Source organism: Oncorhynchus kisutch, linkage group LG27, assembly GCF_002021735.2.
Source record: "Oncorhynchus kisutch isolate 150728-3 linkage group LG27, Okis_V2, whole genome shotgun sequence".
NCBI classification, from domain to species: domain Eukaryota; kingdom Metazoa; phylum Chordata; class Actinopteri; order Salmoniformes; family Salmonidae; genus Oncorhynchus; species Oncorhynchus kisutch.
The window spans coordinates 18,492,731-18,504,876 of record NC_034200.2 but is presented as its reverse complement, the minus strand read 5'-3'; the positions used below and the strand labels follow the sequence as shown (position 1 = coordinate 18,504,876).

The following is a 12,146-nucleotide window of genomic DNA, read 5'->3' as shown; positions in this document are numbered from 1 at the left end:
GCTCGGTGTACATTTGGACACAGTCCTGCATTTTTACCTCAGGGAAAGCATGACTATAGTAAGACCCACGAGTGTATTGAAGAGTTGGGATCTGAAGAATGCAAATTGACCTCAGTCCTACATATGCTGTTCATTGCAACATGTTTGAATTTATGTTGAATTATTTAATGTTTTTGGTTGTTTTCCTTTGTGTGCTTGTCAAAAAGAGTTTCAGACACTTAGAGAGACTAGCCAAGATTGCTCCTCCAACGTGCCCAGAAGTATGCAGGATATGTTTTCCGTGGAGCTGCAAAACTGCTACAACGTACCTGCAGAGAAATTGAAATATCAATCCTTTACCACGCTCACCTCATTCTGTCATAGCATGTCAACACAGCCACATACCACACCTTGTCTGTCTTTAGGTTGAGTTGTTGTCACATATTCTGACTATATACCTTTAGATATTGTGGCAGTTCGTGATGATGCACAAGGTCATGTGTCAACAGTCTGTATTTAGAGCATTCCTTGTGCTTCTTCTGGTGTCAGACCTAGAGCAATGACTGACAAGCCCTTATTTTAGGGCGTCTCTCCACACTGACTTGCCACAGCAATCATCATGTGTCACGCACAATGTGTTTAGAAGAATAGATCAGCATTACAGTATGCCTGCCAAACTCTCACAAAATGTCTATTTTCTGAAAGGATCCATGATAGGAGTACTTCATATTGGGACACATATTGAGTAAGAGATGTTGTACAGTTGCTATTTGAACGATGCCATGTTCATCTCCAAGGGGCCCTCTTCGTCATAGGCGCCAGTCCTTATTCCTCACTGTTTACTGAGATTCTAAATCTGGAATCTGTTTAACGGGTGTTCTCGGGAACAATCCAATCCCATAGAAAAGTGAAACTGGATGTCTTCCTGACTCCTGGCCTCATTCCACATCCACCCTACTCAACCCCATATAATACTTGAATCATGCCAACCACAGTAAAACGGAAGGGTCTGTATATTATCTTGATTGTCCCGTTGGTTTAATGATGGAAGACACCAATCATTAACTAAACCTATCATGGCAACGTTTTATGCCGGAGGTTTAATACAGAAAATGTAATGAGTGAATAATCGTACCCAGGTGTTTCGTTAGCTTTACGTTGTCATATAAACAGAAGATTTAATGTGGAATAAATAATTAGGGTTGGCATTTTATTAATACAAGACAGATTTATTACTGGATGTGATTATTAAAAACAGTTTTTTTTTTTTATCTCTTGGAGCGCTCTAAGAGCAGTCTAAACATGTAGACCTCTACCAACTTTTGGGTGTGCGCCAGGCCAGTTCATACTTCTTATTAAACTCCCTGGAAGTAATGAAGGTTATTTGTTTGGGGTGGGCTGCTATACATTGATGCCATCTCTATTTGCCAGGAGGTTTTCTTTTTGGTCTTTGAATTAAAGCTCATGAAGACAGCTTTAGGGAAAAATCACTCTGATTCAAATCATGTTGCATCGTTTAGCATTTACATGGGGTTTTCAATTAAATGTATTTCTTACTAGCTCTTACCTTGTTCTTAGTACCACATATACACTATATATAAAAAAGTATGTGGACACCCCTTCAAATTAGTGGATTCGGCTATTTCAGCCACGCCTGTTGCTGAGAGGTGTATACAGTCGAGCACACAGACATGCGATCTCCATAGACAAACATTGACAGTAGAATGGCCTTACTAACGAGCTCAGTGACTTTCAACGTGGCACCGTCATAGGATTCCACATTTCCAACAAGTCAATTCGTCAAGTTTCTGCCCTGCTAGAGCTTCCCTGGTCAACTGTAAGTGCTGTTCTTTTGGAAACGTTTAAGATCAACAACGGCTCAGCTGCGAAGTGGTAGGCCACACAAGCTCACAGAACAGGACTGCCGAGTGCTGAAGCGCGTCTGTCCTCAGTTACAACACTCACTACCGAGTTCCAAACTTCCTCTGGAAGCAAGGTCAGCAAAAGAACTTGACTGGCCTGCACAGAGCCCTGACCTTAACCTCATCGAAGACATTTAGGGATGAATTGGAACGCCGACTGCAAGCAAGGCCTAATCGCCCAACATCAGTGCCCGACCTCACGAATACTCTTGTGGCTGAATGGAAGCAAGTCCCCGCAGCAATGTTCCAACATCTATTTCAAAGCCTTCCTAGAAGAGGCCATTATAGCAGCAAAGGGGGGACCAACTACATATTAATTGCCATGATTTTGGAATGAGATGTTCAACAAACAGGTGTCCACATACTTTTGGTCATGTAGTGTAGATTGCAACATTACTGGAGTAGAGCAATGCACTCATGACACTGAAGATATTCATGGTGTTGAAATTGATCATACGTTTTTCTTTGTAACCAGGATATCCAATCTACCAGCCCACCACCAAATCTCCTGCAGGCCATATAGTAGGTAAGTGCTGCTATAGTGGGTACGTGATGCTATAATTAACCACAGTGTAATGTAATCTAACAAACAGTTGGACGCAAAGGATTTACTACTCATACCGGAACAGGCCCATGACCGTGCGCACATACCCCAACCAGAAGCCATGGATTACAGGCAACGTCCCCACTGAGCTAAAGGGTAGAGCTGCCACTTTCAAGGAGCGGGACTGTAACCTGGACAGTTATAAGAAATCCTGCTGTGCCCTCGAACCATCAAACAAGCAAAGCGTCAATACAGGACTAAGATTGGATCCTACTACACCGGCTCTGACGCTCGTCGGATGTGGCAGGGCTTGCAAACTACCACGAGCTGCATAAAGCAAACAAGAAAATGCTCACCCAGAGGTGACGCTCTTAGTGGACGGGGACTTTAATGCAGGAAAACTGAAATCCATTTTACCTAATTTCTACCAGCATGTCACGTGCAACCAGAGGGAAACTGTAGGCCGCGTTTACTCCACACACAGAGACTAGTGCAAAGCTCTCTCTTGCCCTCCATTTGGCAAATCTGACAATAATTCTATCCTCCTGATTCCTGTTTACAAGCAGAAACAAAAGCAGGAAGTACCTGTGACTCGCTCAACATGGAAGTGGTCAGATGATGCAGATGCTAAGCTACAGGACTGTTTTGCAAGCACATACTGGAATATGTTTCGGGATTCATCCGATGGCATTGATGAGTACACCACATCAGTCACCGGCTTCATCAATAAGTGCATCGATGACGTCATCCCCACAGAGACCGTACGTACATACAGTGGGGCAAAAAAGTATTTAGTCAGCCACCAATTGTGCAAGTTATCCCACTTAAAAAGATGAGAGGCTTGTAATTTGCATCATAGGTACACTTCAACTATGACAGACAAAATGAGAGAAAAAATCCAGAAAATCACATTGTAGGATTTTTTATGAATTTATTTGCAAATTATGGTGGAAAATAAGTATTTGGTCAATAACAAAAGTTTATCTCAATACTTTGTTATATACCCTTTGTTGGCAATGACAGAGGTCAAACGTTTTCTGTAAGTCTTCAAAAGGTTTTCACACCTGTTGCTGGTATTTTGGCCCATTCCTCCATGCAGATCTCCTCTAGAGCAGTGATGTTTTGGGGCTGTTTCTGGGCAACACGGACTTTCAACTCCCTCCAAAGATTTTCTATGGGGTTGAGATCTGGAGACTGGCTAGGCCACTCCAGGACCTTGAAATGCTTCTTACGAAGCCACTCCTTCGTTGCCCGGGCGGTGTGTTTGGGATCATTGTCATGCTGAAAGACCCAGCCACGTTTCATCTTCAATGCCCTTGCTGATGGAAGGAGGTTTTCACTCAAAATCTCACGATACATGGCCCCATTCATTCTTTCCTTTACACGGATCAGTCGTCCTGGTCCCTTTGCAGAAAAACAGCCCCAAAGCATGATGTTTCCACCCCCATGCTTCACAGTAGGTATGGTGTTCTTTGGATGCAACTCAGCATTCTTTGTCCTCCAAACACGACGAGTTGAGTTTTTACAATTTATTTTTATTTTGGTTTCATCTGACCATATGACATTCTCCCAATCTTCTTCTGGATCATCCAAATGCTCTCTAGCAAACTTCAGACGGCCTGGACATGTACTGGCTTAAGCAGGGGGACACGTCTGGCACTGCAGGATTTGAGTCCCTGGCGGCGTAGTGTGTTACTGATGGTAGGCTTTGTTACTTTGGTCCCAGCTCTCTGCAAGTCATTCACTAGGTCCCCCCGTGTGGTTCTGGGATTTTTGCTCACCGTTCTTGTGATCATTTTGACCCCACGGGGTGAGATCTTGCGTGGAGCCCCAGATCGAGGGAGATTATCAGTGGTCTTGTATGTCTTCCATTTCCTAATAATTGCTCCCACAGTTGATTTCTTCAAACCAAGCTGCTTACCTATTGCAGATGCAGTCTTCCCAGCCTGGTGCAGGTCTACAATTTTGTTTCTGGTGTCCTTTGACAGCTCTTTGGTCTTGGCCATAGTGGAGTTTGGAGTGTGACTGTGAGGTTGTGGACAGGTGTCTTTTATACTGATAACAAGTTCAAACAGGTGCCATTAATACAGGTAATGAGTGGAGGACAGAGGAGCCTCTTAAAGAAGAAGTTACAGGTTTGTGAGAGACAGAAATCTTGCTTGTTTGTAGGTGACCAAATACTTATTTTCCACCATAATTTGCAAATAAATTCATAAAAAATCCTACAATGTGATTTTCTGGATTTTTCCCCCTAATTTTGTCTGTCATTGTTGAAGTGTACCTATGATGAAAATTACAGGCCTCTCTCATCTTTTTAAGTGGGAGAACTTGCACAATTGGTGGCTCACTAAATACTTTTTTGCCCCACTGTACCTCAACCAGAAGCCACGGATTACAGGCAACATCCACACTGAACTAAAGGGTAGAAGTGTCGCTTTCAAAGAGAATTCTCTACTTGCCCTACTTGCCCTACTATGAACCATCAAACAAGGAAAGCATCAATACAGGACTAAGATTGAGTCCTACTACACCGGCTCTTGACGCTCGTCAGATATGGCAGGGCTTGCAAACTATTACAGACTACAAAGGGAGGCCCAGTCGCAAGCTGCCCAGTGATACAAGCCTACCAGACGAGCTAAATGACTTCTATGTGCGCTCAAAGCTCATCACTAAACTAAGTGGGTAGTGCGTACAGCCCAGTACATCACTGGGGCCAAACGTCCTGCCATTCAGGACTTCTATACCAGGTGGTGTCATAGGAATGCCGTAACAATTGCCCAAGACTCCAGCTCCCTAATCATAGACTGTTCGCTATGCTACAGCATGGCACGCAGTACCAGAGCACTTTGACTAGGTCCAAAAGGCTCCTTAACAGCTTCTACCCCCAAGCCATAAGACTGCTGAACATCTAATCAAATGGCTACCTGGACTATTTACATTGACCCCCTTTTTTTTACACTGCTTCTACTCGCTGTTTTATTATCTAGGCATAGTCACTTTACCCCTACCTACATGTACATATTACATCAATAACCTCAATTAACCTGTACCCCCGCACAGTGTCTCGGTACCCCTGTAAATATAGCTTTGTAATTTAAAAAAAACGTTAGTTTGTTTAGTAAATATTTTTTTTAACTCTTATTTTTCTTAACTGCATTGTTGGTTAAGGGCTTGTAAGAAAGTATTTCACGGTGCATGTGCCAAATAACATTTGATTTGATGACCACATAAAGCGCAGCAGGTAGCCTAGCGGTTAGTGTTGTGCCAGTAACCAAAATGTCGCTGTATCGAATACTCAAACCAACAAGGTCAAAGTCTGTTGATGTTTCCTTGAGCGAGTAACTTAACCCTAATTTGCTCTAGGGGCGCTATATTTCACTGCACCTATCTATTGTATGTGACAATTAAACATGTTTATTAACATAAACTGCCCATGTTCACTTGTTGTACAGTATGGTAGTCTGATCACTCTGATTATGATCTTGTTTTTCTGATCAAAAGTGATAGAGCTGATGAGTTTAACTTTAGTGTATCAACTGTAATACAATATTATCACGATACTTAGCTCCCGATACGATATGTATTGCGATTCTCACTATTCTCTATGTATTGCGATTTGGCACTTTGATTTTATTGCGATTCCACGTTCTAAACATATTGCTCACCATGTCTGCTGCAGAGGGACAAGAGGGAACCATGAGTACATTAGTTTTGATCAGTCTTGTAAAAGAGCTGTAAACATGTTGGCTTAAAAAGAAGATGGATAACAAGCTAGAGGAGGAGAAATACCAGAGTTTTGGTGCAGTAACACATTAAGCACCTATCTTCTTTTTTTTAATCGATACTTGCAGTCAGAATCGATTCAATATCGGAAAAAAATAACGCAATACTCTTTCTCTTTCTCTCTCTCTCTCCCTCCCTCACACTCTCTCGCTCTCTTCATCACTCCCTTCCTCTCTCTCCACAGAGCCCACTGCCTGCCCTGCTGGTTATTTCGGAGCACCCAGCTGTCAACGTGAGTGTGTTTAGACTACACTTCACTACACTAACAGTTTTTATCGTGCCTCAGCTCTGACTCCTGTAAGGCAGTCGGGCTCCTGATACCTCTACGGGAGTGAGGCTCTTGTTTGTCAGGTTGAGTTAAATAGGGTTAGGATAGGTCATAAAATAGTGGATTACTAGACCTTTTAGCGGATCATTCAGTCCAAATGGGTTTAGGTGTCAAAGGGTTTTTATAGCTCTTACTGTCTGCAGATGACAGAGGTTAGTTAATGTTTGTATACTGTGTCGATCCAGACAGTGAGAATATAACCATACAGTATTGGGTTTACAGTAATCCACAGTATGCCACGTTTATGTTGATTAGACAAAAATGCTTGTATGTGATTTAAATGAAATGAGACTCTCCGTGTGACATAATAACTGTTTAACTTTGCCAACTGCAGCGTGTACTCATCTGATTATTTCAAGATCTTGGGATATTTTACCCTGTAAATTGACTGAGAACACATACTCATTTACAGCAACGAACTGGGGAATAGTTACATGGGGGATGAATGAGCCAATTGGGAGCTGGGGATGAGTAAGTGCCCATGATGGTGTGAGGGTCAGATTGGGAATTTACCCAGGACACCAGGGTTAACACCTCTACTGTTATGATAACTGCCATGGGATCTTTAGTGACCACAGAGAGTCAAAACATCTGTTTAATGTCCCATCTGAAAGACAGCACCCTACGAAGGGAAATGTCCCCAATAACTGCCCTGGGGCACTGGTATAAATATATATATTTTTGGGGACCAGAAGAAAGAGTGCCTCCTACTGGCCCTCCAACACCATCTAGTCTCCCATTCAGGAACCAACCAGGACCATCCTTGTTTAGCTCCGGCATCAAGCCAGCCGTGGGATGCAGGGTGGTATGCTGCTGGCTCCAGTATCAGCATGTATTCTTTCATGGGGTTTTGACTGACGTCCCCAATAGTTGCCTTGTCTTCTTCCCATAATACCACTGGTCAGCTGGGATGGTTCAGGGAAAAACTAACATACATTCTTTAATAGCTACGGCCCCCTCCCTGTTCGTGGCTCTTTAAGCAATTTTATAGTATTTTGTTTGTTGTTGTTATTTCTCATATTATTAGCTCTGAAAGTTTGTTGTATTCTTACATACAGCCGGAAATAACTTTTGAATATCAGAGCAGTGGTAACTCACCAGCATTTCAACTGACATTCCTGAATTGGATCCTTTGTTCGTACCCCCCAAGGTGATTCCACTTATTCCAGAGGCTGCTCCAAAACACCACCGGCGGAAAAGAGGTATTCAGAGTGGACTTTTAGTCCAACTTAGGAGGCATGCAAACCATCCACCACTTTCAAGTATATTTCTCACTAATGTTCAGTCCCTTGACAATAATGTAGACGAGCTCAGGGTGAGGATCTCCTTCTATAGAGACACCAGTAACATACTCTTTCATGGAATCATGTCTCTCTTGCCAGTACATCGCGCAGACAGCAATGAAGAACTCTCCGGGACAATGAAAGAGTTGTATGTTTCATGATTAACTACTCATGGTGTGATTGTGGTAACGTACAGGAACTCAAGTCCTTTTGTTCACCCGACCTACAATACCTCACAATCAAATGCAGACCGCATTACCTCCCTGGAAAATTCTCTTCAGTCATCATCACAGCCGCGTATATTCCTCATCAAGCCGATACCACGGCTGCTATCAAGGAACTACACTGGAATTTGTGCAAACTGGAAACCGCATGCTGAAAGCCACATTTATTGTAGCTGGGGACTTTAATAGAGCAAGTCTGAAGAAAATGCTACCAAAGTTTTACCAACACATTGACTGTGCTACTCGCGCATCAAAAACTCTGGTCTGCTCAATCAGAATCCATGCTTCAAGATTGTTTTGATCACATGGACAGGGAAATGTTCCGGGTTGCTTCTGAGAATAACATTGATACATAACTGACATGGCGACTGAGTTTATCAGGAAGTGTATCGGAGATGTTGTTCCCACCGTGACGATTAAAACCTATCCAAACCAAAAAACGTGGATAGATGGCAGCATTCGTGCCAAACTGAAAGCGCAAACCACTGCATTTTAACCACTTCAAGGTGACTGGGAATATGGTTGAATACAAACCTTCCGTAAGGCAATCAAACAGGTAAAATGTCAGTACAAAGACAGAGTGGAGTTGCAATTCAAAGGCTCAGACACAAGACCTATGGTGGCAGGGACTCCATACAATCACGTATTATGAAGGGAAAACCAGCCACGCCGCGGACACTGACATCTTGCTTCCAGACAAGCTAAACATCTTCTTCACCCACTTCGATGAAAACACACTGCCGCCCCCGCCGCTTCCCGGGACTGTGAGCTCTCGTTCTCCGTGGCCAGCGTGAGTAAGACATTTAAGCATGTTAAACCTTGAAAGGCTACCAGCCCAGACGGCATCCCTAGCATGTGCAGACCAGCTGGCTGGAGTGTTTACGGACATATTCAATCTCTCTTTATCCAACTCTGCTGTCCCCACTTGCTTCAAGATGTCAAATCAAATCAAATGTATTTATATAGCCCTTCGTACATCAGCTGATATCTCAAAGTGCTGTACAGAAACCCAGCCTAAAACCCCAAACAGCAAGCAATGCAGGTGTAGAAGCACGGTCCACCATTTTTCTTGTACCCAAGAAAGTGAAGGTAACTGAACTAAATTACTTGCCCCATAGCACCCACTTCTATCATCATGAAGTGCTTTAAGAGGCTAGCTAAGGATCATATCTCCTCCACCTTACCCAACACCCTAGACCCACTGCAATTTGCATATCAAATCAAATCCAATTTATTTATATAGCCCTTCGTACATCAGCTGATATCTCAAAGTGCTGTACAGAAACCCAGCCTAAAACCCCAAACAGCAAGCAATGCAGGTGTAGAAGCACGGTGGCTAGGAAAAACTCCCTAGAAAGGCCAATACCTAGGAAGAAACCTAGAGAGGAACCAGGCTATGTGGGGTGGCCAGTCCTCTTCTGGCTGTGCCGGGTGGAGATTATAACAGAACATGGCCAAGATGTTCAAATGTTCATAAATGACCAGCATGGTCGAATAATAATAAGGCAGAACAGTTGAAACTGGAGCAGCAGCACAGTCAGGTGGAAGTTGAAACTGGAGCAGCAGCATGGCCAGGTGGACTGGGGACAGCAAGGAGTCATCATGTCAGGTAGTCCTGGGGCATGGTCCTAGGGCTCAGGTCAGTTGAAACTGGAACAGCAGCATGGCCAGGTGGACTGGGGACAGCAAGGAGTCATCATGTCAGGTAGTCCTGGGGCATGGTCCTAGGGCTCAGGTCCTCCGAGAGAGAGAAAGAAAGAGAGAAGGAGAGAATTAGAGAACGCACACTTAGATTCACACAGGACACCGAATAGGACAGGAGAAGTACTCCAGATATAACAAACTGACCCCAGCCCCCCGACACATAAACTACTGCAGCATAAATACTGGAGGCTGAGACAGCATATCGGCCCATTAGATACACGGATGATGCAATCTCCATCGCACTGCCCTGTCCCATCTGGACAAGAGGAAATACCTATGTAAGAATGCTTTTCATAGACTACAGCTCAGCTTTTAACACCATAGTACCTTCCAAGCTCATCATTAAGCTCGGAGCCCTGGGTCTGAACCCCGCCATGGGCAACTGCGTCCTGTACTTCCTGACAGGCCTCCTCCAGGTAGTGACGTTAGGCAACAACACTTCCATTTCGCTGATCCTCAACACAGGGGCCCCACAAGGGTACGTGCTCAGCCCCCTCATGTACTCCCTGTCCGTCCATGACTGTGTGGCCGTGCACGTCTCCAACTCAATCATCAAGTTTGCAGACAATACAACAGTGGTAGGCCTGATTACCAACAGCAACGAGATAGCCTACGGGGAGGAGGTGAGGGCCATGGCAGAGTTGTGCCAGGAAAATAACCTCTCCCTCAACGTTAACAAAACGAAGGAGCCAATCGTGAACTTCAGGAGACCTCAGAGGGAGCACGCCCCCATCCACATAGACGTGGAGAAAGTGAAAAAGCTTCAAGTTCCTTGGCGTACGGATCACTGACAATCTTAAAGGGTCCACCCACACAGACATTGCGGTGATGAAGGCGGAACAGCTCTTCTTAAACCTCAGGAGGCTGAAGAAATGTGGCTTGGCCCCTAAGACCCTCACAAACTTTTACAGATGCACCATTGAGAGCATCCTGTTGGGCTGTATCACCGCCTGGTACGGCAACTGCACCATCCACAACTGCAGGACTCTTCAGAGGGTGGGTGCGCAACACCGGAGGCACATTGCCTGCCCTCCAGGACCTCCAGGACATCTACAGCACCCGGTGTCACAGGAAGGCCGAAAAGACCATCAAGGACTTGAGCCACGGCCTGTAAACCCGCTACCATCCAGAAGGCGAGGTCAGTACAGATGCATCAAAACTGGGACCAAGATACTGAAAAACAGCTTCAAACTCAAGGCCATCAGACTGTTAAATAGTCACCACTTGTCAGACTCCGCCCAGTACCCTGACCTGAGCTTTAGTCACTAGCTGGCTACCACACAATACTGCACTGTAGAGGCTGCTGCCTACGTGCATTCGGAAAGTATTCAGACCCCTTGACTTTTTCCACATTTGTTATGTTACAGCCTTATTGTACAATTGATTAAATGTGTTTTTCCCCACATCAATCTACACACAATACCCCATAATGACAAATCGAAAACAGGTTTTTAGACATTTTTGCTAATTTATTAAAAAAATACAAACGGATACCTTATTTATTCAGAACCTTTGCTATGAGCCTCAGAATTCAGCTCCGGTGAATCCTATTAACATTGATCTTCCTTGAGATGTTTCTACATCTTGACTGGAGTCCACCTGTGGTAAATTCAGGTGGACTTGGAATTGTCCGTAGAGCTCCAAGACAGGATTGTGTCGAGGCACAGATCTGGAGAAGGTTACCAAAACTTTCTGCAGCAATTGAAGCTCCCCAAGAAAACATTGGCCTCCATCATTCTTAATAAATTTAGAACCACCAAGACTCTTCCTAAAGCTGGCCGCCCGGCCAAACTGCGGAATTGGGGGAGAAAGGCCTTGGCCAGTGAGGTGACCAAGAACCCAATGGTCACTCTGAAAGAGCTCTAGAATCCCTCTGTAGAGATGGTAGAAACTTCCAGAAGGACAACCATCTCTGAGGGACTCCACCAATCAGGCCTTTATGGTAGACTGGGCAGACGGAAGCCCCTCCTTGGTAAAAAGGCACAGCCCGCTTGGAGTTTGCCAAAAGGCACCTATAGACTCTCAGACCATGAGAAACAAGATTCTCTGGTCTGATGAAACCAAGATTCTTTGGCCTGAATGCCAAGCATCACATTTGGAGGAAACCTGGCACCATCCCTATGGTGAAGCATGGTGGTGGCAGCAGTGAATGGGAGACTAGTCATGATCGAGGGAAAGATGAACGGAGCAAAGCACAGAGAGATCCTTTATAAAAACCTGCTCCAGAGGACAACAGGACAACAACCCTAAGCACACAGCCAAGACAACGCAGGAGTGGCATCGGGACAAGTCTCTGAAGTCCTTGAGTGGCCCAGCCAGAGCTCGGACTTGAACCCAATCAAACATCTCTGGAGAGACCTGAAAATAGCTGTGCAGCGA

At 44.5% G+C, this 12,146-nt stretch overlaps 1 protein-coding gene across 4 annotated transcripts in view; it reads left to right on the top strand.

Moving 5' to 3' along the window:
* LOC109872023 (laminin subunit alpha-3) overlaps positions 1-12,146 on the top strand; it is a 104,682-nt gene that overhangs the window by 40,457 nt on the left and 52,079 nt on the right. For 3 of the 4 annotated variants that reach the window (XM_031807367.1, XM_031807366.1, XM_020463099.2), the window contains exons 11-12: positions 2,377-2,427; positions 6,413-6,460. In XM_031807367.1, coding sequence (XP_031663227.1) covers positions 2,377-2,427; positions 6,413-6,460 — 99 coding nt within the window. The remainder of the gene's footprint in view (positions 1-2,376; positions 2,428-6,412; positions 6,461-12,146) is intronic. The other variant, XM_031807368.1, reaches the window with a different exon arrangement.